The sequence below is a fragment of the Nerophis lumbriciformis genome, linkage group LG03 (genome assembly GCF_033978685.3).
Source record: "Nerophis lumbriciformis linkage group LG03, RoL_Nlum_v2.1, whole genome shotgun sequence".
Classification (NCBI taxonomy): Eukaryota; Metazoa; Chordata; class Actinopteri; order Syngnathiformes; family Syngnathidae; genus Nerophis; species Nerophis lumbriciformis.
Window position 1 is genome coordinate 12,495,001 of NC_084550.2, and position 12,341 is coordinate 12,507,341.

A 12,341-nucleotide genomic window follows, 5' to 3' on the forward strand; every position below is an offset into this window, starting at 1 on the left:
AGTCGATACTACTATGATTACATCAGTATTTTTTTATCGCCACAAAATCTTTTTAAATTTATTTTTAAATTCATATTATGTTTATAAACTCAGGAAATACATCCCTGGACCCATGAGGACCTAAATCATGACCCATGTATGATCCTGTAACTACAAACCCCGTTTCCATATGAGTTGGGAAATTGTGTTAGATGTAAATGTAAACGGAATACAATGATTTGCAAATCATTTTCAACCCATATTTATTTGAATATGCTACAAAGACAACATATTTGATGTTCAAACAGATAAACATTTTTTTTTTGCAAATAATCATTAACTTTAGAATTTGATGCCAGCAACACCTGACAAAGAAGTTGGGAAAGGTGGCAATAAATACTGATAAAGTTGAGGAATGCTCATCAAACACTTATTTGGAACATCCCACAGGTGAACAGGCAAATTGGGAACAGGTGGGTGCCATGATTGGGTATAAAAGTAGATTCCATGAAATGCTCAGTCATTCACAAACAAGAATGGGGCGAGGGTCACCAGTTTGTCAACAAATGCGTGAGCAAATTGTTGAACAGTTTAAGAAAAACCTTTCTCAACCAGCTATTGCAAGGAATTTAGGGATTTCACCATCTACGGTCCGTAATATCATCAAAGGGTTCAGAGAATCTGGAGAAATCACTGCACGTAAGCAGCTAAGCCCGTGACCTTCGATCCCTCAGGCTGTACTGCATCAACAAGCGACATCAGTGTGTAAAGGATATCACCACATGGGCTCAGGAACACTTCAGAAACCCACTGTCAGTGACTACAAGTTGGTCACTACATCTGTAAGTGCAAGTTAAAACTCTCCTATGCAAGGCGAAAACCGTTTATCAACAACACCCAGAAACGCCGTCTGCTTCGCTGGGCCTGAGCTCATCTTAGATGGACTGATACAAAGTGGAAAAGTGTTCTGTGGTCTGACGAGTCCACATTTCAAATTGTTTTTGGAAACTGTGGACGTCGTGTCCTCCGGACCAAAGAGGAAAAGAACCATCCGGATTGTTATAGGCGCAAAGTTGAAAAGCCAGCATCTGTGATGGTATGGGGGTGTATTAGTGCCCAAGACATGGGTAACTTACACATCTGTGAAGGCGCCATTAATGCTGAAAGGTACATACAGGTTTTGGAGCAACATATGTTGCCATCCAAGCAACGTTACCATAGACGCCCCTGCTTATTTCAGCAAGACAATGCCAAGCCACGTGTTACATCAATGTGGCTTCATAGTAAAAGAGTGCGAGTACTAGACTGGCCTGCCTGTAGTCCAGACCTGTCTCCCATTGAAAATGTGTGGCGCATTATGAAGCCTAAAATACCACAACGGAGACCCCCGGACTGTTGAACAACTTAAGCTGTACATCAAGCAAGAATGGGAAAGAATTCCACCAGAGAAGCTTAAAAAATGTGTCTCCTCAGTTCCCAAACGTTTACTGAGTGTTGTTAAAAGGAAAGGCCATGTAACACAGTGGTGAACATGCCCTTTCCCAACTACTTTGGCACGTGTTGCAGCCATGAAATTCTAAGTTAATTATTGTTTGCAAAAAAAATAAATAAAGTTTATGAATTTGAACATCAAATATCTTGTCTTTGTAGTGCATTCAATTGAATATGGGTTGAAAAGGATTTGCAAATCATTGTATTCCGTTTATATTTACATCTAACACAATTTCCCAACTCATATGGAAACGGGGTTTGTACTTGGTATCGGATCGATACCTTAATTTGTGGTATCATCCAAAACTAATGTAAAGTATCCAAACAACAGAAGAATAAGTGATTATTACATTTCAACAGAAGTGTAGATAGAACACGTTGAAACAGAAAATAGGCAGATATTAACAGTAAAGGCGGGCGGTATAGTTCGGTTGGTAGAGTGGCCGTGCCAGCAACTTGAGGGTTCCAGGTTCGATCCCCGCTCCTGCCAACCTAGTCCCTGGGCAAGACACTTTACCCACCTGCTCCCAGTGCCATCCACTCTGGTTTAAAAAAGTACCTTAGATACTGGGTTTCACAAAGTAAAGCGCGTTGAGTCACGAGAGAAAAGCGCTATATAAATATAATTCACTTCACATTTGTTAGAATAATTGTATCTGAGTCATCACAAAAACTTTGTGTTTCAATGAGTTCCCGGCGAGAAGCCAAAACATGTCATTGAACCGACCAAGAAGAAGGCTTGTAAAACTCCCCTGTGTAGGGGGGGACGCAACATGAAGGTGTCCTGTTTCTTTCATGTATTGCAATCAACAGAAAGATATTGTCTTGACCCAAGAACTACAAAAGCAGGACCAGACTCCCCTCCAGGCACCGCTTCTTTGAACTGTTTTACGACCTTTTCTGTGAACTGTTTACGACCTTTTCTTTTGAACTATTCTGTAACCAATGGCTACGCTGTTTACGACCCACGTCCCTTAGAAACAGCTGTTGCCATGTAATCAGGGAAAGTCCAAATAAAAAGAGGTGGCTTACAATCTGTACAAGGGTACAGTGTCTAGGCGTCTCTCCTCAAATTGAGCCAAATTGAATTCTGTCTCTGTTTAATTATTTGCTTCTTGTCTTATTTAATAGATGTCATCAGTGTTTGAACCTGACAACATTCACTTCACAAGCGGTAGAAAATGGATGGATGGATGGATGGATGGATATTGTTTTTGCCTGCAGTAAAAAGTCACCAGATGTGTTATTCCTGCAAAAACATGGTTATGAGATGCTGAGTAATTAAAGAGGTCTTACACAGGCAGGTTGCAGCTATGAGGCGCACAGCGTTGGGAGGGGCGTTGCAGGTGGTGTAGTAGGCCTCCACCAGGTAGTTGGCGAATGTGAGCGAAATGATGGCCTGGCTGGCCGGCTCGATGAGCAGGATGGACGTCCACAGGCGGATGAAGGCCAGAAAGCCGCCAAAGGACTCCAGGATGTACGCGTAACTGGCTCCGGACTTGGTGATGGTGGTGCCCAGCTCAGCGTAACACAAGGCCCCAAACACCGAGAAGATGCCTCCGAGGGCCCAGATGAGCAAGGAGAGTCCATACGAGGCGCTGTGCATCAAGACTCCCTTTGGGGAGACGAAGATCCCCGAGCCGATCATGTTGCCCACGATGAGACAGATGCCGTTAACGAGGGAGATTTCTCTCTTCAGCTGGACTTTGTCATCTTGTGGGGCCTTCAAGTCCTCTTCAGATGCAACGCGGCGTCTCGGGCACATGGTCTGGGACATGGCCTCCACCTTCTGTCTTAAGGGATCCCCCATTTTTATGGCTCTGCTGGGGAAGTAGAGCAAGAACTTAGACACTTTGAAGCATAGGCGCCCATCTACATTTCTGCCAATGGGTGCTCGGTGTGTGTGTGTATTAACGTTGTCCCGATACCAATATTTTGGTACCGGTACCAAAAGTATTTTGGTACTTTTCGGTACCTTTCTAAATAAAGAGGACCACAAAAAATGTCAATATTGGCTTTATTCTAACAAAAAAATCTTAGGGTACATTAAACATATGATTCTAATTGCAATTGTGTCCTTAAATAAAATAGTGAACATACTAGACAACTTGTCTTTTAGTAGTAAGTAAACAAACAAAGGCTCCTAATTAGTCTGCTGACCTATGCAGTAACATATATTATTTTGTCAACATTATTAAGGACAAACTGTAAAAATTAATTAATAATCTAGTTTTTTTATTTACTGTTAATATCTGCTTATTTTCTGTTTCAACATGTTCTATCTACACTTCTGTTAAAATTTAATAATCACTTATTCTTCTCTTGTTTGAAACTTTGCATTAGTTTTGGATAATACCACAAATGTGGGTATCAATCCGATACCAAGTTGTTACAGGATCATACATTGGTCATATTCAAAGTCCTCATGTGCCCAGGGACATATTTCCTGAGTTTATAAACATAATATACATTTTTTTTAAACGAAAGAAGATTTTGCGATGTTAAAAAATATTGATGTTATCATAAATCAACCTCCTCTCCCCACCACTCAGAACCAAGCTCCGGACCTGGGGTGATAGAGCCTTCTCCATTAATGCTCCCACGCTCTGGAACTCTCTTCCCAAACCCATCCGTGACTGCTCAGACCTTCCTACCTTAAAAAGCCTTCTCAAAACACACCTCTTCAGATCTGCTTTTAACCAGTGATTAGTGTTCTGTGTCTTGTAATGTCCTGTCTTGTACATTTCCAGTATTATTACTATGTATTTTACAATGTACTGCTTTTATATTTCCTGTATTTTATATTATTACTTTGAACTGTTTTATATTTTAATTTTTTTATCCTGTAAAGCGTCTTTGAGTACTCTGAAAAGCGCTATACCAGATAAAATGTATTATTATTATTATTATAGTAGTATCGACTAGACACACTCTTGTACTTGGTATCATTACAGTGGATGTTAGGTGTAGATTTGTTTATATTGTAGCCTCCCGGAAGAGTTGGTGCTGCAGGGAATTCTGGGAATTTGTAATGCAGCTGAGATAGGCTCAGGCTCCAGCACCCCCGGAACGGGACAAGCGGTAGAAAATGGGTGGATGGATGTTCTGTAGTGTTTATGTTGTGTTGCGGTGCAAATATTCTTCCAAAATGGGTTTGTCGCTGTTGCTTAGTGTGGTTTCACTATATGGCACATGTTTATGACAGTGTTGGCATTGTTCATACTGCCACCCTTAGTGTGACATGTATGGCTGTTGAATAAGTATGCACTTCATTCGCTCGTGTGCATCCATCCATTCATCCGTCTCCTTAATCCGAGGTCGGGTCGCGGGGGCAGCAGCCTAAGCAGGGAAGCCCAGATTTCCCTCTCCCCAGCCACTTTGTCCAGCTCTTCCCGAAGGATCCCGAGGCGTTCCCAGGCCAGCCGGGAGACATAGTCTTCCCAACGTGTCCTGGGTCTTCCTCGTGGCCTCCTGCCGGTCGGACATGCCCTAAACACCTCCCTAGGGAGGCGTTCGGGTGGCATCCTGACCAGATGCCCGAACCACCTCATCTGGCTCCTCTCGATGTGGAGGAGCAGCGGTTTTACTTTGAGCTCCCCCCGGATGACAGAGCTTTCCAACCTATCTCTAAGGGAGAGCCCCGCCACCCGGCGGAGGAAACTCATTTCGGCCGCTTGTACCCGTGATCTTGTCCTTTCGGTCATAACCCAAAGCTCATGACCATAGGTGAGGATGGGAACGTAGATCGACCGGTAAATTGAGAGCTTTGCCTTCCGGCTCAGCTCCTTCTTCACCACAACGGATCAATACAGCGTCCGCATTACTGAAGACGCCGCACCAATCCACCTGTCGATCTCAGGGTCCACTCTTCCCCCACTCGTGAACAAGACTCCGAGGTACCTGAACTCCTCCACTTGGGGGAGGGTCTCCTCCGCAACCCGGAGATGGCACTCCACCCTTTTCCGGGCGAGAACCATGGACTCCGACTTAGAGGTGCTGATTCTCATCCCAGTCGCATCACACTCGGCTGCGAACCGATCCAGTGAGAGCTGAAGATCCTGGCCAGATGAAGCCATCAGGACCACATCATCCGCAAAAAGCAGAGACCTAATCCTGCAGCCACCAAACCGGATCCCTTCAACGCCTTGACTGCGCCTAGAAATTCTGTCCATAAAAGTTATGAACAGAATCGGTGACAAAGGGCAGCCTTGGCGGAGTCCAACCCTCACTGGAAACGTGTCCGACTTACTGCCGGCAATGCGGACCAAGCTCTGACACTGATCATACAGGGAGCGGACCGCCACAATCAGACAGTCCGATACCCCATACTCTCTGAGCACTCCCCACAGGACTTCCCGAGGGACACGGTCGAATGCCTTCCCCAAGTCCACAAAGCACATGTAGACTGGTTGGGCAAACTCCCATGAACCTTTAAGGACCCTGCCGAGAGTATAGAGCTGGTCCACAGTTCCACGACCAGGACGAAAACCACACTGTTCCTCCTGAATCCGAGGTTCGACTATTCGGCGTAGCCTCCTCTCTAGTACACCTGAATAGACCTTACCGGGAAGGCTCATGTGCAGTGTGTTCAAAGTCAAGATGATTGGGTCATTAATTCATTATTGGGCCCAATGAAATCTTGGTTAGGCTTTGTTAATTAAAGACCATATAATTTGTGACTTTTCTATTATGTAAATCTGACCAAACTCAGCACAAAATTAATAACAACTAGATTGATTATTAAAAAAATATTTTAAAGATTGAAAGTTGCAATCAATCCCACGTGGGTGATCGGCATTGTCCGTATAAGGTCATGTTATTCTCATAACGTCCAAAAATTCTAAACTACGGTGAATTCAGGACTATAAGCCGCTATTTTTTTTTACTACGCTTATAAAATGTTTGTGGATTTTTCTTAGCTTGCAGTCACAATGCCAATATTTTGTAATAAAACAAGAAATGACACAGATTAGGCGTGTTATTGTTTGTGCTATGGACGAGTTTGTGCACTGCAGGTGCTGCATTGCCTTTCTGTTTAGAGCCTATGTGTCAAACTTAGAGATGTCCGATAATATCGGCCTGCCGATAATATCGGAAATTATCGGTATCATTTTTTATTTATTATCGGTATCGTTTTTGTTTTTTTCGTTTTGTGTTTTTTATTAAATCAACATAAAAAACACAAGATACACTTACAATTAGTGCACCAACCCAAAAAACCTCCCTCCCCTCACTCATTCACACAAAAGGGTTGTTTCTTTCTGTTATTAATATTCTGGTTCCTACATTATATATCAATATATATCAATACAGTCTGCAAGGGATACAGTCCGTAAGCACATATGATTGTGCGTGCTGCTGGTCCACTAATAGTACTAACCTTTAACAGTTAATTTTACTAATTTTCATTAATTATTAGTTTCTATGTAACTGTTTTTATATTATTTTACTTTCTTTTTTATTCAAGAAAATGTTTTTAATTTATTTGACTTATTTTATTTTATTAATTTTTTAAAAAAGGACCTTATCTTCACCATACCTGGTTGTCCAAATTAGGTATAATAATGTGTTAATTACATGACTGTATATATTTGTATCGGTTGATATCGGTATCGGTTGATATCGATATCGGTATCGGTAATTAATGAGTTGGAAAATATCGGAATATCGGATATCGGCAAAAACCCATTATCGGACATCCCTAGTCAAACTCATTTTAGATCGGGGGCCACATGGAGAAAAATCTACTCCCAAGTGGGCCGGACTGGTAAAATCAATGCACGATAACTTAAAAATGAAGAAGACTTCAGATTATTTTCTTTGTTTAAAAAAAGAACAAGCACAATCTGAAAATGTACAAATCATAATATTGTTGGGGTTTTTTTTTTCCACTTACATGTTGCGGTTAATAGTATTCTATCTTTATCTGTCGTTACTTATACTTTCTGAATAAATTATGTGATAATGTTCATCAGTCAACTCATTGGTGTTAATTTTCAATCTATCAAGATAAAAAAAATAAAACCAAAATCAAATTACAGGATGTTATTTATGTAGGTTGCTCAATTTTCCTCAACTGATGCAGTAAGATCATGTGGTTTATTTTGTTTACATATGTAGCATATTCTACGAAGAATTGCTATTGCGACATCTAGTGGACACATTTAGAATAGCCGTTTCTTTCATTAAAACATGTTGGCTCATTTTTATACTTAGCAAACTCATCCCGCGGCCCGGATAAAACCTGGGCCGGACTTTTGACACCTAGAGGGCTGAATCGGCCCGAAAATGAATTATATATGGCCCCCGGGATGATATTTTATTAGTATTAGAACTGGCCCGCAGGTCACAGACGCCTGCTGCTGTTTTGCACGCAGCAATACTCCATCAGTGTTGGCGCAAGGAATTCTTCCCGGGGACCCCATCAAGTCATAAAAAATAGGGTCCCACAGTAAATTTTTGGGGTCACATCCACTTTTTTGTAACCGTTTTGAAAACAAATGACAAATGTATGCATGATCCTGTTATATCTCACATTCTATATTGTGTTTTGGAAAAAGGTTGTCATAAACGTTATCAACATGTTAAAGAATGGACAATAATAAAGCATCTTTATCTTGAATCTTGAATCTTAACCTGGTCTGTGCGGCCACATGGTCCAAAAATATTTATTTGTTTATCTAGAATGCCCGTATCTCTACCAAAGAGAACCGTGGGATACTTCTTCTGTTGTATTACCATTTTTTTTCGGACTATGAGACAAACTTAAAATCCTTTTATTTATTCAAAGAGCGACAATGCACCTTATAACCTGGTGCGCCTGATGTACGTATTAGTTCCAGTTGTGCTTACCGACCTCGAAGCAATTTCATTCTGTACAACTTATAATGACAAGTGTGACCAGTAGATGGCAGTCACACATAAGAGATCCGTGCGAACTGCAAAGGGAAGCCTGTTCATTAAATGATGCTTGCAAGTACCCGTACGCAAGCAAGTCCGAAACTTTTATGTTTCATTGAGAATATAGAACATTACACACGGGACTCAAAAATCTGTCAAAATGTTTTAGTCCAACCTCGGAAAGCTATGAGGCCGCACCGCTTGATGGATTGTTGGAGCATTGCGGCTACCATAGTCAGACGTACTGTGCTTCAACATACGGTGTGTGTGTATAAGGACTCCAAAATGGCACCAGTTAGGAGATATTATCTGGCATTTTGTTTCTCAATATTATACAAAACCAACTTTTCTTACTTACTGGTTCCTGCTGATGTGTATTTGGGATCTACACCAGTCCCGAAAATGTAAGCGTGTCCGCCATTGTAGTCTGCGCTGTAGTCAATAAGCTCCTTCTTTCTCTCTATCCTCCTATCCACCGCTGTTGCCATTTCTAATACAAAGTAGCATGCAGTTCTAACTTATATCTGTCAGTAGACTCGCTATGGAAGCGTTAAAAACTACCGGTACAACAAAGAGGAGGGGGACGCTGTCGAAGTGGAGCCACACAAGTAAGACCGCTTACAAAACGGCGCATCCTGAAGAGACGGTCAGAAAGCGACTTGAAGACGATCTGTAAAACATTATCCATGCAACATTTTGACCAAAGAACCACCATTACATGTTATGTAGACCACAAGGAAGTGTTCTAAATGTAGAAAAAAATTATAATGTGACCCCTTTAATATATATATATATATATATATATATATATATATATATATATATATATACAAACCCTGTTTCCATATGAGTTGGGAAATTGTGTTAGATGTAAATATAAACGGAATACAATGATTTGCAAATCCTTTTCAACCCATATTCAGTTGAATATGCTACAAAGACAACATATTTGATGTTCAAACTGATAAACATTTTTTTTTTTGCAAATAATCATTAACTTTAGAATTTGATGCCAGCAACACGTGACAAAGAAGTTGGGAAAGGTGGCAATAAATACTGATAAAGTTGAGGAATGCTCATCAAACACTTATTTGGAACATCCCACAAGTGAACAGGTTAACTGGGAACAGGTGGGTGCCATGATTGGGTATAAAAGTAGATTCCATGAAATGCTCAGCCATTCACAAACAAGGATGGGGCGAGGGTCACCACTTTGTCAACAAATGCGTGAGCAAATTGTTGAATAGTTTAAGAAAAACCTTTCTCAACCAGCTATTGCAAGGAATTTAGGGATTTCACCATCTACGGTCCGTAATATCATCAAAGGGTTCAAAGAATCTGGAGAAATTACTGCACGTAAGCAGCTAAGCCCGTGACTTTCGATCCCTCAGGCTGTACTGCATCAACAAGCGACATCAGTGTGTAAAGGATATCACCACATGGGCTCAGGAACACTTCAGAAACCCACTGTCAGTAACTACAGTTGGTCGCTACATCTGTAAGTGCAAGCTAAAACTCTCCTATGCAAGGCGAAAACCGTTTATCAACAACACCCAGAAACGCCGTCGGCTTTGCTGGGCCTGAGCTCATCTAAAATGGACTGATACAAAGTGGAAAAGTGTTCTGTGGTCTGACGAGTCCACATTTCAAATTGTTTTTGGAAACTGTGGACGTTGTGTCCTCCGCACCAAAGAGGAAAAGAACCATCCGGATTGTTACAGGCACTAAGTTGAAAAGCCAGCATCTGTGATGGTATGGGGGTGTATTAGTTCCCAAGACATGGGTAACTTACACACCTGTGAAGGCACCATTAATGCTGAAAGGTACATACAGGTTTTGGAGCAACATATGTTGCCATCCAAGCAACGTTACCATGGACGCCCCTGCTTATTTCAGCTAGACAATGCCAAGCCACGTGTTACATCAACGTGGCTTCATAGTAAAAGAGTGCGGGTACTAGACTGGCCTGCCTGTAGTCCAGACCTGTCTGCCATTGAAAATTTGTGGCGCATTATGAAGCCTAAAATACCACAATGGAGACTGTTGAACAACTTAAGCTGTACATCAAGCAAGAATGGGAAAGAATTCCACCAGAGAAGCTTAAAAAATGTGTCTCCTCAGTTTCCAAACGTTTACTGAGTGTTGTTAAAAGGAAAGGCCATGTAACACAGTGGTGAACATGCCCTTTCCCAACAACTTTGGCACGTGTTGCAGCCATGAAATTCTAAGTTAATTATTATTTGCAAAAAAGAATAAAGTTTATGAGTTTGAACATCAAATATCTTGTCTTTGTAGTGCATTCAATTGAATATGTGTTGAAAAGGATTTGCAAATCATTGTATTCCGTTTATATTTACATCTAACACATTTTCCCAACTCATATGGAAACGGGGTTTGTGTATGTATATATATATATATGTATATATATGGAAAACAAGCCATCCAGTTGGAGCCCTGACAAGACGCAGCATCTGCAATTTAAAAAAAAAAACACACAATAATTTGAAGAAACTTCAAATTCAATTGAATATGGGTTGAAAAGGATTTGCAAATCATTGTATTTCGTTTATATTTACATTTATATATATATATATTTACATTTATACATATATATATATATATATATATATATATATATATATATATATATATATATATATATATATATATATATATATATATGTATATATGTATAGTGCACAGTGTACCAAGAATCATTCTGATTAGATGCAATTATCCTTCCATCCAAACATTGCACAATCACCTACAATCAAAAAGTGTACAAGATAGCACCATAAGTGTTAAATAAACCTACTACGGGTGGCCAGTGACGAGATTTGCTTTGGGTCCCCAAACGAGTAAGTACGGCCCTGGCTGAATCACACTATATTATTTTTACAAACCACAATAATAAACATTTTCATGGCATCTGTGATAATAACATCACAAGAAAACAAATCTATTGGAAACAGCTTCATTGTGGTAAATCTGTTATAACACGAATACAAGGAAGGCACTGGCTGCTGTACCTAATGAAGTCACAAAGTCATGCAATAAAAAGGGCACGCATGGTATTTGATTCCTGCTAGAGATAAGCACTTTATCTCTGTGGTCCACCTTGGAGTGTCAATATTTCATTGAATGTTCGAGTTAGGGAAGAAATGTTTGCAAAAAGACAAAAGAAGGGACTTTACCTTATTATTCAGATCAATTCCTGAGTTTGTCCTTTTAGGAAAGTAGTCTCTGGGAGTGAGACATCCGTGGGCTCACAACAAGGCGGTCAATGTCACAATCTCTGCGGATTAGCTCAACCACATGGGGTGTATTTCCCAGCGCCGTGCAAAACCACATTCTCCTGTAGCCCCTCTGGGCTATTTTCAGTAACAGGCAGGCCATGTTGTTGCCGCCCCGGGAAGAAAGAGGGGGCTGCTTCTGAGTCAAAACATTGCAAAGCCCACAGGCGTAAAATGATTTAAAGAGGATGTAGACTGCAATTCAAGAATATTCAACTGGCGGACCAGGGGCCAAAACTTACACCACACCAGTCCTGGTGTTCAGTTCCAAACTGGTGAGACAAACATTTTTACAGCAAATTACTAATAACACATGTTGTAATGAGGAACCTGGACCACTGTAAACACACTGGCAGATCCTTGCGTGGACATTTGAACCTTGTTAACAAACATAGAACTCTGGAGTCCAAACTTTTTTATTTACATAACTGTTCCTCGAGGACCCTTTTAAGTCCTCTCCTTTTTTGGCAGCTACAAGTGTTTCCCTGTAATGTGAGTAAAAAACTAAATGTTGTGTTTGCAAACATTACAAAAGCACATGTTTCTAGTAAAACTCACAAAGATACATTAATACAGGCATTATTAGACATATTGCATGTTAGGTTTAGGAGTTATTCTTGAATACATTTTCATTGTTTTTTTCGCATTATGTCAGGATTCTAAGAACATTACTGTCAT

General features: G+C 40.6%; 1 protein-coding gene across 1 annotated transcript in view; it reads right to left on the reverse strand.

Moving 5' to 3' along the window:
• Positions 1-12,341, reverse strand: part of LOC133579328 (uncharacterized) — a 134,940-nt gene that overhangs the window by 52,663 nt on the left and 69,936 nt on the right. The window contains exon 12 of the mRNA XM_061933900.1: positions 2,767-3,293. Within this exon, the coding sequence (XP_061789884.1) occupies positions 2,767-3,293 (527 nt within the window). The remainder of the gene's footprint in view (positions 1-2,766; positions 3,294-12,341) is intronic.